This window comes from Schistocerca nitens, chromosome 8 (genome assembly GCF_023898315.1).
Source record: "Schistocerca nitens isolate TAMUIC-IGC-003100 chromosome 8, iqSchNite1.1, whole genome shotgun sequence".
Taxonomy (NCBI): Eukaryota; Metazoa; Arthropoda; class Insecta; order Orthoptera; family Acrididae; genus Schistocerca; species Schistocerca nitens.
Genome location: NC_064621.1, coordinates 610,905,010 through 610,928,024, shown reverse-complemented (window position 1 = coordinate 610,928,024; position 23,015 = coordinate 610,905,010). Strand labels below are relative to the sequence as shown.

General features: G+C 40.2%; 1 protein-coding gene across 4 annotated transcripts in view; it reads right to left on the bottom strand.

Annotated features, from left to right (window-relative positions):
* Positions 1-23,015, bottom strand: part of LOC126198851 (glucosamine-6-phosphate isomerase) — a 122,648-nt gene that overhangs the window by 19,371 nt on the left and 80,262 nt on the right. For 3 of the 4 annotated variants that reach the window (XM_049935438.1, XM_049935437.1, XM_049935439.1), the window contains exon 6: positions 20,514-20,577. The exons of the other annotated variant lie outside the window; for it this stretch is intronic. In XM_049935438.1, the coding sequence (XP_049791395.1) occupies positions 20,514-20,577 (64 nt within the window). The remainder of the gene's footprint in view (positions 1-20,513; positions 20,578-23,015) is intronic. 4 annotated transcript variants of the gene reach the window in all.

The following is a 23,015-nucleotide window of genomic DNA, read 5'->3' as shown; positions in this document are numbered from 1 at the left end:
CAATAATCCCACCCTCTGTGACTGCCCGGGCCTTGCTGGTTAAGAAGTTTCCTCTGAAACTGCATGTGGCTGAGGGACACTGTCAGCCACAGATAGTGCCTGGAACCTGTTTGTCAGACTAACCAGTGAGGCCTTACATTCGGCCCTCCGGGAGTTTTTCACAGCCTGCCATGCCCTAAGGCGACCTTCCATTCGACCACAGGTGAAGGATCAACCTCAATGCAAGCAGCAACTGGCTGGCAACCAGTGTGGGCCAATTGGTGGACTCGTGGATCATGTTGAATGTCCATCGGATCCCCTCATCTGGTCCACAACAGTGATGCACATCCACTGCAGCCTCAAACCGTGTAACCAAAGCCAACACAGGCTGGAGCTGAGAGCGATGTGCCACCAACTCAGCTCACATCCATACACAGCAATCACAGTCCCTGTGCATACTAAAGACCATGGAAAACTACACTACACAGACAGACAAACAAACAACTATTGACATGCACTGCAGAACTCTACTGTATGTGGGACTCTACTGTAGACACAAGAAAATGAAAAAAAATGGTGTAAATTAGATTAATACACAGAGATTCAACAACTAAAGTACCAAAGCACACAGGTGAGACTAATAATTCACTCCTGGTTAGGTACCTGTAAAATGTCCGAAAACCGGTTACCTTCGAAAACAAATGAAAACGTGTGAACTGCGTCTAGTAACTATTACATTAACACGCAGGAATTCAAAAACTAAACTACCAAAGCACACAGGTGAGACTAATAATTCACTCCTGGTTAGGAACTTGTAAAATGTCACAAAATCGATTATTTTCGGACACAAACAAAAATGCTGTAACTGTGTCTAGTAAATACAAGGTCAGTATTGTTTTTATCTCTCACACCCCAGAAAAGTACATCCATGGTCCATCCACCATCAATTCACCTGGTTATACTGTATGTCCAGCTCACCTTTACCTGATTTTCATTATAATCACAACATCATCCTCCCACCCAATTTCTTCCCTGATTCAGTTACTTGTCTTCTCACCTCTCTTTATAAACCTCAACATGGATCTCCTGTTGCTCACTGAGCAGTCCTTGGTTTTGATTGGTTTTTCAATTAAAATGCCATGTCTCACTGCTACATGTCAAAGCTTGTAATACACACTGATTGTGACTTTCCATTTAAGACAAAACATAAACTTAGTTTTGAAAATGCAATACATGCCATGTTACCTCTTAATTTCTTTTTCTGTCCATCTAGTCATCATATAACATTTTTCTAAATACAAAAGCCTGTCAAGGTTTCCTAAGGCTTTATTGTTAATTAGTGCAGTCTTCGCAAGTTGTTCTATTAGTTGTAGAAATTTACATCTACCAGAGAGTAATCTTGAGAATAATGTCACCAATATGCAATCTCTTCATCCACATCACCACAAGAGACCTCTCAACACAATGCAACAGCCTCATTGTTTTTCTTGTTGTGTTCTGAGATGAAGAATATCATACCCAAAAAATCAGCCAAGTAATATTCTGTTGCCCATCTACACAGTATTCTATCAATCCCTACATCTACTCTGCTACTAATCTTGTAGCACGTGGGTCATACACATTTTGCCTATGAATGCCTCTGGTGCAAGACTTGCCTTATACATCCACATACTACCTCCAACTACAGTCCAGTCACTGGCATACACACCCCAGAAAAAGTATCACAACATGTAAAAGCAGCCATGTAAAAAATGAGGGGTATTGCAATTACTGAGCAATGTTCTATACAGGAATGGCAGATAGCCATGTCTCTGTATGCATATGAAAGCGCTACTGCCAAACTGTGGCAAACTGCAACTTGTATCATACAATTACTGAACATGCAGCACAAAACAGCAAAGACTTCAGCAATTACTTCAGTAAGAAAGCACAGACTTAAAATACTTGTGTCATTCAGAGCACCTCCTCTCCCCTCCCCAGTACCAGATCCTCTGAATTGCTACACAGTTCTAACCCTACCCATACCTTGTAATTGCCCCCCTCCCTCCCCCCCACCCCCACCCCTTATTGCTACTCTTCAGTTTGGTGACAGTAGTTATCTTTTCAGTCCCTATTTTCCTACTTCTTATGATGAGGGCAAGCTGTTACCCTCTCCACCGTGCTTCCTGTTAACCCCCTATTCCCCCTCCTCCCACATTCCTTGTCCCATAAATCTTACTGCCACCCACTTAGCTATTCAAAAACAATCAGTGATGCTGCAGCCATGGATAGAAAAATGAGGAAAGTTAGAGCTTATCGTCTATAAATAGCTACATTTTCAGTAAGGATAATGAGTCAAAAACATGGGACTTGGAAAATGATTCAGAGACAATGCATTAAATGGTAGTTAATGTGCATTTCTCCAGTTTTAACAAATTTATATAATGTCTACATTAAAGGAAGGAGAGTATGCTTGATAAAGGCTGAAAGAAATGTCAAAAAATTTAGGGAATGTGAATTAGTACCTGGTAACTACAAAAGTTTTAGTGTAGCCATCGTGTAGCAGGTCAGTAGCCAAATGTCATAAAATGGAGAGGAGATTAAAATAACATTTCTGAAGAGGTGTTAATTGGTGCAACTCAAGAACTTACATATTCATAATGGGCACCACCATGGTAAAACAAAACTAACACACTGAAGTCAGTTTCAAGTCTGTTCAAGGCGAATTTCAACTGTGGCACAAGAAAATTCACTGACAAATCAAACATCATGCTAGGAAAGTGATTATGAAGTTTACTGATATAAGACCTCACATCTAAAAGAAAATACAATGAAAATTGAAGCAACTGACATATCCTTGCACATAATTGGGAAAAAAACAACATATATGAAGAAAAGAACAAACAAAAATAAGTTTTAACCCATTGCAGATGTTATTGAAAAAGAGATGGTGCCACAACAGATGTCACAGAAAAGATAGAACCAGTGTTGCTGAATGTCAAAAGCCTCTCTTCATGTGACTGCCTCAGAATGAAAGATGATGTGAATCAGAAGTTTCTGGCAATGGTGCAGGACATGTGTGGCAGTTTGAAGACCATTTTATTGCCTGAAACACTCACATTACAGTTGAAAGCTGCAGTTGAAGGAAATACTGGAAGGTCAAAACTGTAAGAACACTTGATTCTGCCAGCACTCTTTTTTGTCATCACTTGACTGTTTCCAAACATGGCACAGAAGACTCTTCCAATAGGTGGGCATAGTGTGAGGCAGGCTCAAAGGAAGGACACCTTGTTTCTGTCTGTTAGCTCCACACAAAGAAAACACTCACCTCAACAGCACCTGATGGACATTAATTTGATTTTGTCATGGTCTCCCATCACAGTGGTGTCACCTACAAAACTGTTCATCACATTCACTTTGCACAATTAACAACTGCAGCTACGGGTTGACACGAGTGCCTCTGCATTCCTGTTAAACACTCCAATATATCTCTAGCTGGGAATGCCACTCCTTCAATCTACAGTTTGTTACTTGGTGGCATATAACAAACAACATATTCCAATCAAAGGCCAACTCATAATTGCGGAAACACACAAAAATGTCGCAGGACATCTCATCATCTTTGTACTCCACACCGTGGGTAAGTGGCACCTATCTGGCCCTGATGCTTTGTCTGCTTTCTGGTTTGTCATCCATCATTTGGTCTACCTAGTCTATGAACAAGTGAAGTTTTCGGAATTGGAAACTGTCAGTGAGGAGTACCCTGACATCATCTCTGGCAGTCTAGCATGAGCGAAGAACTTTGTGGTGTATGTTGCATTAAATAAATCTGTGCGCCCTCATTTCTTCTGTGGTCAAACCATGCCCCTCGCAATGCAGTACGTCATAAAGAATGAGCTACATAGATTGACAGCCTTGGATGCCATTGAACCCATGTCTGCAAGTGAGTGGATGACACCTTTGGTTGTTGTGAAAACACCATCGGGGAAACTACACATTTGTGGTGACCTTAAGGTTATGGTTAATCCCCAGTCTCCAGACTGTCCCATTCTGAAACCAGACAAGTTTTTCTCTGCACTTGTGGGAAGCCAGTATTTTTTGAAGGTCAGTCTCTTCTAAACTTACTTACAACTACCCCTGAATGAGGAATCACAAAAAATCCTAGTAGTAAACACACTGCCTGTATTATGTCATTTAAAATGCTTAGTTTTCGTGGTGGCCAGTGCTCCAGTGATCTTTTGTAAGTTCCTCAAGCATCTGCTGCAGGATGCTCTGGGCTGCATAAATTATCCAGACGACACTGTGGTGACAGGAGCTACAACAGAAACTTGTGGTAGTTGTTCCTAAGCCTCCTGTCCGCAGGCCCCAAATGCTATCTTGAAAAATCTCTCCTTTTTTAACTGTTTAACTGTCAGTGGAATACTTAGGATACAACATCTCTTAACAAGGTATTAAGCCCATGCAGAAGCTGGCCAAAGCCAACATTGTACTTCCTCGCCCCACAAATTTAAAGGAGCCCCAGCCCTGCTTGGGAAAGATAATGTACTATGGAAAATTTATCCCAGGCGTGGTATCGATTGTGCATCCATTCAACAACCTGCAGAAGAAGGGTGTACCTGTTCTATGGTTGGAGGCACGTGAACAGGTGTAGAACCCGAAACGGAACCTCTTATCAGCACCATGTCTCACCATATTTCAAATGGGCAAACAGCTAGCGGTGGCAGCCTGCACCTATTGAATGGGGCCTGGTGGATGTCATGGCACATGGAGACACAGACAGCTGCTAATATCTGATTGCATTTTTATTGAAGATGCTCAATGCCATGTTGAATAGGTATTTGCAAATCAATGATCATCTTTATGCTGAAGAAATTCCATGTATTCATATATGGACCAAAGTTTCATCTAATTATGGATCATAAGTTGTTGATCTTCGGTTCTGCAGCAAAGTTATCTAGGGGACTGTGCACCGACTCCAGCACTGGACGCTTTTTCCCAGCAGGCACAATTACTTAATTAACTTCCTAAATACCACTAAAGATGCTAACATGGATGCCCTGTCCCATCTCCTGATGGGCCCCAATCTGGAATTTGATCAAAACAAGATCTTGTGCTTCCAGTTGGATGAAGAGGTTCAACAGGTAGTGAATGATTTTCCTGTCATGAACGCCCATGGGGCTGCAGTCACAGCCAAGGACACCATCTTACAAGAGGTACGGCAGTATGTACAACAGGGCATGATGGACCGCTTTCCTGGTCGGGACTCCAATCCACTGTGGCATTACTTCCACCTCCGCCACCAGCTAATCCTGATGGACAGAGTTATCCAACTAATCAAGGATCAGTGGTCTCCCCAGATAGTTCTGCCGGAACATTTGCGCATGACAATCTTATGACTTCTGCACTAAAGTCACAGGGTTGTTTCACGAACCAACTGCTTGCCCAGCACACAGGTGTACTGGCCAGGCATAGAATGGCAGGTCAAATATATCTAGTCTACAACTGTCATCACTGTGAACAACAGCATGAGGCTCCTTGGCAAACATTCTCACCCTGCCCGGCACCATCACTCCCATGGGAGCAGGTTCGTGTCGACTGTGTGTGCCCCTTCCTGTATACTATCTTCTGGACGTTTGTCCTCAATGCATACGGTACTTGAGCTTTCCATACATGGTCAACTGGCTGTCCACTAGCACTGAGGCTACAGTCACAGTGCTCTGCAAAATTTTTGCTCCTGAAGGACTTTCTCTCATACTGGTGTCAGACAGTGGATCACAATTTCATTCCCAGATTTTAGCAAGTTCAGATGCAGAAAATACATTCAACACCTGCTGTCTCCGCCCTTCCAACCCTAATCAAATGATGAGGCTTGGTAGCAAAATACTATCACTAATAACTAAAAAAGCATGGAAAAACTGACAGAGATTGACCTGGAAGATCAGTTTTGGCTCCAGAGAAATGTAGGAACACACAAAGCAATACTGACACTTTGACTTATCTTAGAAGACAAGTTGAGCACAGGCATACCCAGATATATACTGTGTGTAGATTTAGAAAGATATTTCGACAATGTTGACTGGAACACAATCTTTGAAATACTAAAATTATCAAGAATAAAACATAGGAGCAAAATGCTATCTACAAGTTGTACGGAAACCAGATGCAGTTACAAGAGCCAAAGAGCATGAAAGCAAAGCCCTAATTGAGAAAGGGTACAATGGGTTTGCAGCTTTTCCACATGTTATTCAGTCTACACACAGACCAACTGTCAAAGGAAATCAAGGATACATTTGGAACGGAAATTAAAAATTTGGGCAAAAGAAATAAAAACTTCAGTAAAAGCCTACATGCTAATGTAGCCATTACCACTGAAGGTAAAATCTTCAGAATTGTGAGGCTGCATAAAGGCCCTCATCAAACTATTTCTGTAGCCAATGTTATGACATCTCTGCTGGACACTTCTAGTGTTTCCAGTTGGCTGAACAATGTTGAAAACTGTAGCAATGTTCATTTGTAAAAGAATGTTTTTTACACTTATTCTGAAGAAGGGGAGTGGTTTGGCATAAGTCATCCAGTTACAATTGGTGGACATGAAAGAAAGTTGGAATGTTTAAGAAACTATTGTCACACCATGAAAGCGGCTTCATAATAATTGTTTGTATCCCTCATGCAGCGAGGTTGGACTGAGTGAGTTGGTGCAGTGTATAGCATACGGGAGGATGGCAGTTTAGGTCACCACACAGCCATCAAGATGAAGGTTTTCTGTGGTTACTTCAGGTAACAGTTGAATGGTTCCTTTGAAAGGGCACAAGTGATTTCCTTTCCCATCTTCACTAATCCAGCTTGTGCTCCATCTAATAACTTCACTGTTGACAGGATGTTAACAACTTCTTCCTTCTTCCACGATGGCTGGGTATTTATTTCCTTTGTGGAGAGAAGCCATGAAGCTGGAAGCCAACAACCATAATCACTACTGAAATTTCTTTCATTTCTAGAGATCTCAATCCCTCCTTGGACCTTCCTTCTATGAACAAAAAATTATTTGCCAAGCACTATTATGTTGTTGAAATCTATATCCTGGCTACAGTCCTGATGTTCCTCTCCTGAAAATCTCACACTTTGTTTTAAATGCATGATGTGTTCATGCTCTTTAATCTGCTCTGTAATTGTCCTGCCAGTTTTCCCTCTCTACACGTTCCCACAGCCACATGACCCTTCATGCACTCCTACAGTGTTAGCTCAAAAACAGTCTTTTTATTTTGTACAGACTCAAAAAACATGGTTTCTGTATCATTTTTTGAAGAATTGTGTATATATGGTAAGTTACTTGCAAAACAAAGTCTCAGAACATTGTCAGATCTTCTACAGAAAATCTCATCCTCTATCTGCAAAGCGAAAGTTATTTTGGGATAAATTTAAGAAGATGTGGAATTATATAACTCATCTTTACTGTGTAACCCTACAGCAAATGTGTTATCTACAAACTGGGGTTAGCAAGAAGGATCATGGTTTTTCAAAACGATCCACAGAAATGTTAGCAGCTACTGGTGACAAAGGTGAACCCATAGCAACACTGCCAGATCGTTCATAACATTCTTCTTGAGATTTAAAATAGCATAGACAGAATTTGATAAGTCCACAAATAACTGGAGCTGTTTTTTTTTACATTTGTTGATAATGTAACTCTCTCAGATGTTGCAGGGACTTGGATGATCAGTTAAATGCAATGGATAAGGTGTTGAAAAATAGGTGATAAGATGAACATAAAAGTAAAAAATGTGAGTGGAATGCAGTAAAAAAGAAAGGGGTAAAAACTGTACAGGGAGACAAAGCCTTGACTACAAACAGCAGGTTCAAATAGATGTACGTTGCAGTAGTTACGCATAAATTATTTAAATGGATAGATAAAAATTCTACTCGCGAAGTAGCAGCAGAACGCACACACATATAAAAGACTGTTGTGACTGGCAAGCTTTCGGGGTCAGTGGCTACTCCTTCAGGCAGAAGGGTTAAGGGGGAGGAAGAAGGGTGAAGGAAAAGGATTGGAGAGCTCTATGAAAAAGGGGTAGATTTTGGAAAAGTTACCCAGAACCAAGGGTCATCAGGAGAGACTTATCCTTACAATAAGTCTAACCTGACCCGCAGTTATGGGTAACTTTCCCAAAATCTACCCCTTTTCCTAGACCTCTCTAGTCCTTTTCCTTCATCCTTCTTCCTTCCCTTTCAACTGTTCAGCCTGAAGAAGGAGCGCCACTGACTCCGAAAGCTTGCCAATCACAACAGTCTTTTTATATAGAGGGAAACAGTCCACGTGGGAAAAATATATCTAAAAACAATATCGCGCGCGCGCGCGCGCGCACACACACACACACACACACATATCCGTCAGCACATACACAGATGTGTGTGTGTGTGTGTGTGTGTGTGTGTGTGTGTGTGTGTGTGTGTGTGTGCGCGCGAGCGTATACCTGTCCTTTTTTCCCCCTAAGGTAAGTCTTTCCGCTCCCGGGATTGGAATGACTCCTTACCCTCTCCCTTAAAACCCACATCCTTTCGTCTTTCCCTCTCCTTCCCTCTTTCCTGATGAAGCAACCGTTTGTTGCGAAAGCATGAATTTTGTGTGTATGTTTGTGTTTGTTTGTGTGTCTATCGACCTGCCAGCACTTTCATTTGGTAAGTCACATCATCTTTGTTTTTAGATATATTTTTCCCACGTGAAATGTTTCCCTCTATTATATTCATATCATTAATTTGAACCCAACAATTACGTTTGTTATTGTCACTGTTGCATTTCGAAATCTTTTCTGTCGTCTTATTTTCTCTTTCTGTTTTTGCCAGTAGTTTCACTTTGTATTCACCTTTCTCCTTTTTACCGTTATCTACTATACAATTTTATCTCGCTTATATATACTCAATAATACGTAACCCACTTCCAAACCATAACCAAAAAAAAAATTTTTTTTTTCCACTTTCAACACTACTGCTGCTATAAAATCCACCGTTTCTAGTTCACAAACAGTTCCTTTCACCTATTAAACAACCATTTCGGCTAGTTCTAATAACTTTCGCTTTATTACCATTTCTGTTTTTTCCACATCACTGATAATTCTTAGCCGCTTCCCACAGGTTTTAACGTCATTATTTCTTTGTCAGACAATTGTTAGCCTCATTTTCATAATCTGCCACCACAAAACCACTCCTTTTAATACATTTACACACAGTTTTTTCGAAATTTTCCCGAATTTCTCCACCCTTTAACGTGTTTTGGCGGCAACACAACCACCTAACCTTTGTACACATCGTTGTCTACCAACCCAAGTTCACCACAGGATCAACATAGCCCAGCTTTAACCAACACTTTTTCGCCTTTCTTCACACCAGATCTCCAGTTACTTTCTAGTTCACCTTTATCTCTCTCCATATATTTTCATTTTCATTTCAGCCTCATGTTACACTTTCCACCTTCTAATACCATGTCACCCTCACAACACCCCCACAATGATCCCATTAAGTTTTATTTACATTCCCTCCGCAAACATGCCTTCGCCCTAGCCAGATTACGCTTGCATATTTTATTTTCTCAGGCTTGTCTGACATTTGGCATTACCCCCAAAGGCCTCACACTTAAAGTTCCCATCTCTGGCTGCAACCCTTCTTTCCATCAGTCCCTATACCAGTTCCTAACTGAACAATCCATTGCCCTCACCCACCTAATCCTTCACCTACACATCAACTCAGCCAATGAAAACACCCGTCAACTCCTATCCTTAATAAAAGTCCTCAATCCTTCCTCTCCCACATCCACACCGGCTGTTCAGAGCATCCTCCTACAGGCCAACCGCAAATTAGAACAGCATGCCACCCTCCACCTCAAAAACTTATCCAATCTCCTGGTTTCCCACCTCCGGAAAGGCAACTCACTCACCCTTCACAACCTTTCCAGCAAACCTCAACCTCCTCTCATTGCACACAGACCCAGACTCTCCCATCTACTCAATCTCCCACTTCCAGCTCCATCCCCCCCCCCCCCCCCCAAACCTCAAAATTCTAATCAACACAATCTGGAACCACAACACCCTAATTCAGTAGTTAACCTTCCCTCCAAACCTCTCTCCCAATCCGAAACCTCTGTCCTATCCAAAGGCCTCACCTTCAGCCCCACTCCCAGATTCAACCCAACAGCCCTCGTCAAAGATTTACTGTCCTACACTCGTACTCTCTGCTGGAAATATCACTTTGCCACGAAGAAAAATGATCCTAATCCTACTGCTAATGACCCAACTTCCCAAGACACTATCCAAATTGAACCCTGCCTGGAACAGTTCCGTCCTCCGTCACAGCGGGACCCACCTCCTCTTCCTCAAAATCATCCTCTCCAAACCTTCCAGGAATTTCTGACTTCCAGCCTTGTCTCTCAATCCTTCTTAAAAAACCTTAATCCTACTCCCAACATCACCACTGCTGAAGCCCAGGCTATCCGTGATCTGGAGGCTGACCGATCCATCGTCATTCTTCCGGCGGACAAGTGTTCCATTACCGTGGTACTTTATCGTCGGGAGTATGTGGCTGAGGGACTGCGTCAGCTTTCAGACAACACCACATACAAAGTTTGCCAAGGTAATCCCATTCCTGATGTCCAGGTGGAGCTTCAAGGAATCCTCAGAACCTTAGGCCCCCTACAAAACCTTTCACCTGACTCCATCAACCTCCTGACCCCAACAACACCCCGCACCCCTACCTTCTACCTTCTTCCTAAAATTCACAAACCCAATCATCCCGGCCGTCCCATTGTAGCTGGTTACCAAGCCCCCACAGAACGTATCTCTGCCTACGTAGATCAACACCTTCAACCCATTACATGCAGTCTCCCATCCTTCATCAAAGACACCAACCACTTTCTCGAACGCCTGGAATCCTTACCCAATCTGTTACCCCCGGAAACCATCCTTGTAACCATTGATGCCACTTCCTTATACACAAATATTCCGCACGTCCAGGGCCTCGCTGCGATGGAGCACTTCCTTTCACGCCGATCACCTGCCACCCTACCTAAAACCTCTTTCCTCATTACCTTAGCCAGCTTCATCCTGACCCACAACTTCTTCACTTTTGAAGGCCAGACATACCAACAATTAAAGGGAACAGCCATGGCTACCAGGATGGCTCCCTCGTACGCCAACCTATTCATGGGTCGCTTAGAGGAAGCCTTCTTGGTTACCCAGGCCTGCCAACCCAAAGTTTGGTACAGATTTATTGATGACATCTTCATGATCTGGACTCACAGTGAAGAAGAACTTCAGAATTTCCTCTCCAACCTCAATTCCTTTGGTTCCATCAGATTCACCTGGTCCTACTCCAAATCCCATGCCACTTTCCTTGACGCTGACCTCCACCTGTCCAATGGCCAGCTTCACACGTCCGTCCACATCAAACCCACCAACAAGCAACAGTACCTGCATTATGACAGCTGCCACCCATTCCACATCAAACGGTCCCTTCCCTACAGCCTAGGTCTTCGTGGCAAACAAATCTGCTCCAGTCCGGAATCCCTGAACCATTACACCAACAACCTGACAACAGCTTTCGCATCTCGCAACTACCCTCCCAACCTGGTACAGAAGCAAATAACCTGAGCCACTTCCTCATCCCCTCGAACCCAGAATCCCCCACAGAAGAACCCCAAAAGTGCCCCACTTGTGACAGGATACTTTCCGGGACTGGACCAGACTCTGAATGTGGCTCTCCAGCAGGGATACGACTTCCTCAAATCCTGCCCTGAAATGAGATCCATCCTTCATTAAATCCTCCCCACTCCACCAAGAGTGTCTTTCCACCGTCCACCTAACCTTCGTAACCTGTTAGTTCATCCCTATGAAATCCCCAAACCACCTTTGCTACCCTCTGGCTCCTATCCTTGTAACCGCCCCCGGTGTATAACCTGTCCCATGTACCCTCCACCACCACCTACTCCAGTCCTGTAACCCGGAAGGTGTACACGATCAAAGGCAGAGCCACATGTGAAAGCACATCTTGGCACAGTGTTACACCGTCCGGGTTATCTGGATACTTCCCACCAACACCAACCTATCCGAACTCCGGAGATGGGAACTTGCTCTTCAATATATCCTCTCTTCCCGTTACCCACCAGGCCTCAATCTCCGCTAATTTCAAGTTGCCGCCACTCATACCTCACCTGTCATTCAACATCATCTTTGCCTCTTCACTTCCGCCTCGACTGACATCTCTGCCCAAACCCTTTGTCTTTAAATATGTCTGCTTGTGTCTGTATATGTATGGATGGATATGTGTGTGTGTGTGTGTGCGCGAGTGTATACCTGTCCTTTTTTCCCCCTAAGGTAAGTCTTTCCGCTCCCGGGATTGGAATGACTCCTTACCCTCTCCCTTAAAACTCACATCCTTTCGTCTTTCCCTCTCCTTCCCCTCTTTCCTGATGAGGCAACAGTTTGTTGCGAAAGCTTGAATCTTGTGTGTGTGTTTGTGTTTGTTTGTGTGTCTATCGACCTGCCAGCGCTTTCGTTCGGTAAGTCACATCATCTTTGTTTTTAGATATATTTTTCCCACGTGGAATGTTTCCCTCTATATATATATATGTGTGTGTGTGTGTGTGTGTGTGTGTGTGTGTGTGTGTGTGTGTGTGTTTGTGTTTTTCTGCCGCCACTTGGTGAGTAGATTTCTTTCTATTCAATTAAATAATTTCTTCAATAATTGATTGTTTTTGTAGTTATACAGAGATAGAGAAAATAGACAGGATTAGTCTATCCTGTCTTTCATACTCAGAATACTGAGCTTAATTGTATATTATTAACACATTAAACATCAGATACACTGTGCTGTGAGAAAGAACTAATTGTCTACAAGTAAGTTTTTCTTTGACTAATAGCTCTCACTATAAGAAGGGGTTAATAAAGCAAAACCTTACTTGAACTGAAAACAGAAAAAAAAGAAACTGACTTAAAATACCTGAAACATCCATGTGGGTGTTGCTCATATGTGATGCATTGTCACAAGAGCCATACAGAAGAAGTGGCTGAACACAGTGAACAAAATGAAAATTTGACACAGATAAATTGGAATGTCTATGAAAACAGATTTCAAGAAGAAGCTGTCATTTGCATATTACACCACACATACATAGTGCACCTTACTACTAAAATTCTGTCTGAAAATATGGCTATGTACAGTGATTTTGGATGATAAAATCAGAATATTATAAATACAAATATTTAAGTTTGTGGTCCTTCATTTATGATTGACTCATCATGAGAAACATCTGAATTTGTTTCCTTGTCAGTTTGCATGCAATTAAAGACATAGGTCAAGACTTTTAACAAGCATAACTTTGTGGTTTATCAACCACTACCTATTAAAACCAAAATCAAATAAGTGACACAGACACTACATTATGATGCAAAACTATACAACATGATGATAATTATGAGAAATGTTTGTGATTTTGTATATAAAAGTGATTCTTTAAATTCTTTAAACAAAATTATCATGTGAATCACCAGTGCCCAAGATTTCAATATTTTTAGTTTGCTTATTGCTGTGACTGTCCTGCTCAAAACAATGAATTCTAAATTACTGAATTTTTTCCTTCATTAGCAGGGCATAAAAATATGAGCCCATTACCACAATGGAATAAAATAGAAATAAAACATTGTCCAAACTGTGTTTCCAAAAGTTAGAATTCTAGCTTTGTACTAAATATTTGGTTTCCTCTTCTTTATTTTGTGTTTTATAAAGAACAATGTTTTCATTTTCCAGGGGGTGTGGTTTGTCTAATGCAAATAAATGAAAATCTGTTTGTATTGTGCCATTCACATTTCACTTTTTCTCATTTGTGTTGCATTTTCAGTGGCATAAATATATGTTTGTTTTTGTATTTGGTAATTGTGTTACAAAATAATTACAGATTTGTTACTACATTCTTCTTCTTTCATTGGCACTACATCCTAGAATCGGACTTTGCCTCTTTGATAATTTTCCATTATTCCTCTCTCAGTTTTGCTATAGATCTCCTGTTACAGCACCAACTCGGGCAGTTCTTCTCCAACCTCATCACTCCATCTCAACCTCAGTCAGCCCTTTGCTCTTCCTCCAGGTTCACTGCAGTAGGCTTTCCTTGCAGGATCTGTCTCATTGAGTTGTCCAGCCCATTTCAATTTATACTACTTTATGAACTTGACCACGTCATCCTCCTTATAGCTGTCATAAAGCTCATCATTTCTTCGTTTTCTCCAATGCCCATTTTCATACATAGATTCAAAGATTCTCCTCAATACACTTCTTTTATGTGATCTCAGTCTGCTTTCACCTTGCTTTGTAATTGTCCACATTTATGAGCCTTACGTATATATTGGACGTACCAGCATTTTACAAAGATGGCGCTTGGTCTCTCGTTATAAAAACCTGGATTTAAAATGTCACAGCATTCCAAAATAGCATCAATTAGAAGCACTTATGCAGGCCATAATTTCAGTTGAATTGCTGCCATTTGTTTCTATCTTTGAACCCAGATATGTGAAACATTCCACTTGCTCAAGTCATTCCATCAAGGGTTACTGTGGACCATGATTCGTACCATTATACATATAATTGGTCCTTCCTTCATTAATTCTGAAGCCCATCTTCTCTGCACTCAGTTTTAAGAGCTGACAATGCACTTTGTAGATATCTAAATGTTCTACTCATCAGGTCCAAATCATCTGTGTATCGCAACAGTTGTACTGACTTATACTAGATAGCACATCTTTTCTGGATGCCTGATTCATGCACCACTTTTCTGAACACCAGACTGAAGAGTAGGTACGAAAGCCCACCCCCTTGTCTTAGCCCAGTTCGTGTGGGAAACTGGGGTGATAGCCTAGACTGTGCTCACGCAATACACAAGGGGTGCCTTAGGGTGACCTCTATGAAACGCACCAACTTTTCACATACCTGAAATTCCCACATTGCCTCATCAAAGTTTAGCCCAATTTACTGTGTCATGTGTAAATCTGAAATCAATGAAAAGATAGTACACACTAACAATAAATTCAATGGTCTTTTCTACTATTTGCCACAGGGTAAATATCTAGTTCACAGTTGATTTTCCTGGTCAGAATCCACACTGATAACTTCCAATAATGTTTTCTGCTGTAGGGGAGAATCTACTAAGCAAAATATTTGGCAATACTTATATACAATATTTAGGAGTGTTATGGCTCTAACAGCTGCATTTAAATATATATCCTTTCTTGTGTATCAAACACACTATCCCTGCATTCCATTCTTCTGGAAACTCTTCCTCTTCCCAGATGAGGCATAAACTCTTGTATACCCTGCAGTTTAACTCAGCTCCTCTGGCTTTCAATACTTCTGATGTTAGATTATCAGTCCCTGATGCTTTATTGTTCTTCAGTTGGACAACTGCTTTGTCTACTTCTCTCAGAGAGGGAAGGGACTAAGGGGCTCTGGAGCATCCAACAGTTCACTAAAATACTCTACCCAACATTCCAAAATCTCCTGGTCATCAGTTAGTAATTCCCCACCCATTTTTTCTTTTATGTATATTAATAAATGGCTTAAATGTTCTTCTGTTGTTGTTGTGGTCTTCAGTCCTGAGACTGGTTTGATGCAGCTCTCCATGCTACTCTATCCTGTGTAAGCTTTTTCATCTCCCAGTACCTACTGCAACCTACATCCTTCTGAATCTGCTTAGTGTATTCATCTCTTGGTCTCCCTCTACGATTCTTACCCTCCACGCTGCCCTCCAATACTAAATTGGTGATCCCTTGATGCCTCAACCGATCCCTTCTTCTGGTCAAGTTGTGCCACAAACTTCTCTTCTCCCCAATCCTATTCAATACTTCCTCATTAGTTATGTGATCTACCCATCTAATCTTCAGCATTCTTCTGTAGCACCACATTTCAAAAGCTTCTATTCTCTTCTTGTCCAAACTGTTTATCGTCCATGTTTCACTTCCATACATGGCTACACTCCATACAAATACTTTCAGAAATGACTTGCTGACACTTAAATCTATACTCGTTGTTAACAAATTTCTCTTCTTCAGAAACACTTTCCTTGCCATTGCCAGTCTACATTTTATATCCTCTCTACTTCGACCATCATCAGTTATTTTGCTCCCCAAATAGCAAAACTCCTTTACTACTTTAAGTGTCTCATTTCCTAATCTAATTCCCTCAGCATCACCCGACTTAATTAGACTACATTCCATTATCCTCGTTTTGCTTTTGTTGATGTTCATCTTATATCCTCCTTTCAAGACACTGTCCATTCCATTCAACTGCTCTTCCAAGTCCTTTGCTGTCTCTGACAGAATTACAATGTCATCGGCGAACCTCAAAGTTTTTATTTCTTCTCCATGGATTTTAATACCTACTCCGAATTTTTCTTTTGTTTCCTTTACTGCTTGCTCAATATACAGATTGAACAACATCGGGGAGAGGCTACAACCCTGTCTTACTCCCTTCCCAACCCCTGCTTCCCTTTCATGTCCCTCGACTCTTATAACTGCCATCTGGTTTCTGTACAAATTGTAAATAGCCTTTCGTTCCCTGTATTTTACCCCTGCCACCTTTAGAATTTGAAAGAGCGTATTCCAGTCAACATTGTCAAAAGCTTTCTCTAAGTCTACAAATGCTAGAAACGTAGGTTTGCCTTTCCTAAATCTTTCTTCTAAGATAAGTCGTAAGGTCAGTATTGCCTCACGTGTTCCAGTGTTTCTACGGAATCCAAACTGATCTTCCCCGAGGTTGGCTTCTATTGGTTTTTCCATGCGTCTGTAAAGAATTCGTGTTAGTATTTTGCAGCTGTGACTTATTAAACTGATAGTTTGGTCATTTTCACATCTGTCAACACCTGCTTTCTTTGGGATTGGAATTATTATATTCTTCTTGAAGTCTGAGGGTATTTCGCCTGTTTCATACATCTTGCTCACCAGATGGTAGAGTTTTGTCAGGACTGGCTCTCCCAAGGCCATCAGTAGTTCCAATGGAATGTTGTCTACTCCGGGGGCCTTGTTTCAACTCAGGTCTTTCAGTGCTCTGTCAAACTCTTCACGCAGTATCATATCTCCCATTTCATCTTCATCTACATCCTCTTCCATTTCCATAATATTGTCCTCAAGTACATCGCCCTTGTATAGACCCTCTATATACTCCTACCACCTTTCTGCTTTCCCTTCTTTGCTTACAACTGGGTTTCCATCTGAGCTCTTCATATTCATACAAGTCGTTCTCTTATCTCCAAAGGTCTCTTTAATTTTCCTGTAGGCAGTATCTATCTTACCCCTAGTGAGATAGGCCTCTACATCCTTACATTTGTCCTCTAGCCTTCCCTGCTTAGCCATTTTGCACTTCCTGTCGATCTCATTTTTGAGACGTTTGTATTCCTTTTTGCCTGCTTCATTTACTGCATTTTTATATTTTCTCCTTTCATCAATTAAATTCAATATTTCTTCTGTTAGCCAAGGATTTCTACTAGCCCTCGTCTTTTTACCTACTTGATCCTCTGCTGCCTTCGCTACTTCATCCCTCAAAGCTACCCATTCTTCTTCTACTGTATTTCTTTCCCCCATTCCTGTCAATTGTTCCCTTATGCTCTCCCTGAAACTCTGTACAACCTCTGGTTCTTTCAGTTTATCCAGGTCCCATCTCCTTAAATTCCCACCTTTTTGCAGTTTCTTCAGTTTTAATCTACAGGTCATAACCAATAGATTGTGGTCAGAGTCCACATCTGCCCCTGGAAATGTTTTACAATTTAAAACCTAGTTCCTAAATCTCTGTCTTACCATTAGATAATCTATCTGATACCTTTTAGTATCTCCAGGGTTCTTCCATGTATACAACCTTCTTTCATGATTCTTAAACCAAGTGTCAGCTATGATTATGTTGTGCTCTGTGCAAAATTCTACCAGGCGGCTTCCTCTTTCATTTCTTAGCCCCAATCCATATTCACCTACTATGTTTCCTTCTCTCCCTTTTCCTACTGACGAATTCCAGTCACCCATGACTATTAAATTTTTGTCTCCCTTCAAATCTGAATAATTTCTTTTATTTCATCATACATTTCTTCAATTTCTTCGTCATCTGCAGAGCTAGTTGGCATATAAACTTGTACTACTGTAGTAGGTGTGGGCTTCGTATCTATCTTGGCCACAATAATGCGTTCACTGTGCTGTTTATAGCAGCTTACCCGCATTCCTATTTTCCTATTCATTATTAAACCTACTCCTGCATTACCCCTATTTGATTTTGTGTTTATAACCCTGTAGTCACCTGACCTGAAGTCTTGTTCCTCCTGCAACCGAACTTCACTAATTCCCACTATATCTAACTTCAACCTATCCATTTCCCGTTTTAAATTTTCTAACCTACCTGCCCGATTAAGGGATCTGACATTCAACGCTCCGATCCGTAGAACACCAGTTTTCTTTCTCCTGATAACGACATCCTCTTGAGTAGTCTTCTATGACCAATAATTTTCTGAAAGAATTTTCTGACATCATTTGTTTCTCTAAATGTCTCCAATTCTTCAATCTGCTGTCTTCCCCATTCACTTTTCTTCTTCCTATGCAGTTTCTTCTCTTTTTCCCTTTCATCATGATAATTTCTTATTGCTAAACTTGTATATGATTTCTCAGGCATTTTCCTATAAGCCAGGCTTCTCTCATAACTTATTCTCTTATAATTTTCAACAAACCAGGAATTTCTTGGTTGTTTTCCTTCTTTCCCTAGCACTTTTTCTGCTTCCTTAATGACTGTGTCCCTGCAAGCACTCAATTCCTGATTCAGAGTATCACTTACACTAGGGGTGTACAGTGCAAGATTCTCAGTAACCTTCTCAGAGTATCTTTTAGCAATCTCTTCATTTTTTAGCTTTGATACCACAGACTTCTGTGAAATGTTTCTTTCACTTTTTTTGCATTACACATTTGAACTCTTAGTTTTGCAATTGCAAGGTGGTGATCTGAATCCACATTAGCCACTCTGTACGTACATACAACTAGTAAGTTTGAGAAATAGCTGCTATCAATAATTATACGATCATTTTGGTTCAAAGTATGCTGATCAGGGTTACACCATGTTGCTTTATGGATCCTTCTGTGTGGGAACATAGTGCTACCTACAGCCATGTTATGTGCTAGTGCAGGCTGAACAACTCTTTTTTTTTCAATTACCATGTGTGTACTCATGGAGGCTATGCTTTCCTATTGCTGGACGGTAATGATCTTCTTTCCCAATCTGTGCATTGAGGTCTCCAATAATTATTTTAACACTATTGCCCAGGGTAACTGTCATAGGCTCCCTAGTGGTTATCACAGAAGGCATTTTTATCATTGTCATCTGCTACTTCTGTTGGTGCACGTGATTGATCGATAAATAGTTTGCGAATCAGACCTTCAATCTCGTTTGTGAGATTCTAGATGTTATTCCAGTAAATCCACGCCACTATGTTTAAAGTTTTGCCTTACTGCAAACCCTGTACCAAATTCATTGTTGCTCTCTCGAACATGGTAGAAGATTATCCAGCTTCCCATCCCATTGCATTTCCTGTATGGCAACGATGCCCGCCTTGGTTTTACTAAGCTATTCCAGCAGTGACCTCAGGGCTTCCACCCTGTATAATGATATTACATTTCACATTCCAATAGACACATCATTTTTCCTTTTTCATTTGCCTCCCCCAACTTCAAGGACCAGGATTTGTATTGGGTTTACTCCTTTAGGGCAGTTGGCTTCACTATGCATCTAGGGCCCTCCCTGCCCTATGTTGAGGGACGCAATTTGTCTGACTCCTCCACCAAGACCACTCCAGCTTAGGTGACCCTCCCAGTAGCAATGCTACTGCTGGCACAGATCTTGACTTCGACGGAGCACACAAGCCCTCTTGCCCAACACTGAAGGAGCCTTGGAAAAGGTAGTGTCTCCTGGGAGGGTATTACTACATTACAGCTTTTTTGTTATTCCCTGGTGAGAAAAAACTTTTTGTAGCACAAGTTCTTCCTTAACAACAAGAGAATAAGAAAAAAAAACTGTAACAGTAACAATTCTGTAATTATATAATGAAATTATCACATACAAAAACAAATATTACAAACCACTGAAGATGTTTCACCAACAAATTGAAGCAAAATGCATATGACACAATACAGACAGCCTTTATTTAGTTGAATCAGATGAACTAGCCTCTAATACAATAAAAGCAACTACGAAACAACAAAAACCTAAAAAAATGATGATTGTTTTTATTATTTATTCAGTGAGGGTATGGTGATTCCTTCGCCTTGCAAGTGTTTCATCCACATTTTTTTTCAACCGACACTAAAGCAGGAACACTGAATTGGTTTATAGTTTTAGAGGTGAAGTAATAAAGCTTACCAGATAAAGTACTAAGTTAGTGCACAAAACGATCAAATCAGCCGTTAAGAAGCCCGTTATTGACAAGGCAAAACAGAGACACAAATAGCGTGCAAGCAACAGCCCTGATGGCAAACAACATTAAGATTTTTGCCCTTCTCCAATACCATTATGTTTATTCCATCCAGAACCATCCTCTTCAATCAGTTTGTGATGAACTTCACTCAGTGCCTGTACATAAAATAAAGCTTTAGACCTCCAATCACACCAACAGTATTACTTAGAAAATGGACTTCTAAACTGCATACTTGGAAAAAAGAGTAATGTGCATTCTCATTTACATTCATCCATAATTAAACCAAATCCAAAATAAACTACTTTAATCACAGTGTAAAATTATCATGCACATGAAAAATTAGTCTAAATAAAAACTACACCTGAATGAAATATTCTGTCAGTACTTGGAAGACCATAGACAAATTAAAAACTGAAATACACAATGCTGATGCTCCACAATAATACTTATTTAGGAACTGGTTTTCGGCTTTCTAGGCCATCCTCAGACAAGTTAAGACTAAACAGATTGTCCACACAACAGCAAGAGTTTATAGCTGTACAATGGTCATTTTCCAGATATATGTGACCTTTCAGATATATGTGACCTTTCATGACTAGATATGTATATGAAAAACTCAATCATATTAAAAGTACTTTAAGAAGATATTATCAGATAAACCATACCACATTATACCCACAGATTAAAAGTATATGCATGTAAAGACCAAGACAGTATACAAGTGAGTACTGGCACAGACTGCTATGTTATACTGACAAAATAGCTGGCAAATGTGATGAACAGGGGGGAAAAAGGGAGGAGACAAGAGGAAGGAGTCAATGAAATGTGGATGGGAACAGTTATACTATTTACAACAAGCATATTATCTTAGGCTGAGAAATATATTAACTAGCTACTGCTACTTTAGAAGTGTGAATAATGACACCATACTTGGTCATTAAGAATTAAGTCAGGGTTCTGTGACTGATGTTTATTGAATTCAGGTAACGTTTATTTTCTGCCTTTATTTGCTGTATAGACAATATCACATTTAATGTCATAAGAATGGGATTCAGTCAGAGTGTGTTCAGCATATGTGGAATCTTTCTTTCTCAGTTTATAACTTCTTTCATGTTCAGCAAAGGCAGAACAACTAGATTGTCTGAAATATGAACAGAGTTGGAGATGAAAAAGAAAGATTCCACCTCTGATGAATATGGTGATGCAATCAAGCCTGATACATATTCTGAAACCTTCGGTAGTAATGGGTATCTGTAATTCAAATAAAACTGCTTCTCTAAAATTCATTATTTCAGGCATAACTATTTATGTTTTATGCAATTATGATGATTTTTTGAAGTTTTAAGAAGAAAATCTGTAAATTTTATTTTAAAGTTTTGTTAAAATATGTATCAGTTAATCGAAATAATGTCTTTGACAACAATGTAAATCATCTAAATCTCTTTGTCTGAATTGCAGTCTTTGTACTACTTGTTTGCACTTGATAAGAAGTATTTGTGTAGTGGAGTCAAGTCATATTTTGTGATGCTGTAGAAAGGAGACATGTTTAGCTGGAATTAGTGGCTCAGGGGAGCGAATGGGTGTTAAACGTTGTCAATGTGAAATTTGAAGAGCTGAAAACACAAAAGTTAAATGTGCAGACATTTTATTTCATTTTGGTGTTAATGAGTCATTCGAACATTCACAACCCTGGAATCAGTATATATTCTTCGCATAATCACGACCTGTGGCCAAAGTCATACTCCTAATAAGAAGACAACAAGACCAACTTCAAGACTATCCGCTATGTGAAAAGCTATTTTTAGTACAGTGAACAGTATCCTTCAGTGACAATAATGGCAAAAGTCCATTCAGAGGACAAGTCATTGTATGGATGTTAGCGAAGACGTGTGTTACAATGTGCTACAATTGAATCCTGTTCTTGTGATATTAAATGTGATGTTCTTCATAGAACAAATAAAGATAGAAAACTAACATCATTTGAAAACCAAAGACCTGTTGACAATGAACTATAAACTATTATTGTGTAACATCATGCTGTGTAATTCATTTTTTATATGACATCTTTAACGAAATTTAACATGCATTCCAAAAATACATCATGCCTTACATTTACATTATCATTTAATCACCATACATCAGTTTATTGGATTAGATTAAATTATATATTTGTAGATTCACTGCGAGAAGATCTTCACACAAATCACATAGGTTGTTTGGTTTGTAATTCATATACACAACCAACAAAATATAGCAATGGTTTCAAAGTTTTGATTCAAATCTAAAACAACATACATCTTCACATTTCATGTTAAGTCTCTTTTGGTCAGTAATATTTTACTATGAAATAAATTTTCTTTCCCTTATTTCTACTTTGTCAGTTTTTATAGTTGGAATCATTCTTGGCCCAAATATTCCTTCTTGGGATGAAAGTGTATTGCACTACTTTTGACAAACACCATACATTAATGTTTGATGTGGGTCATTCATCTCTGGAGTACCCAGGTTGGAAAAAATGAGATTATACCAGACATTCATTCAAAAAATTAACAAAATGAGTGTAAAAACTGCAGGAAAAGGATGAATGAAAAAT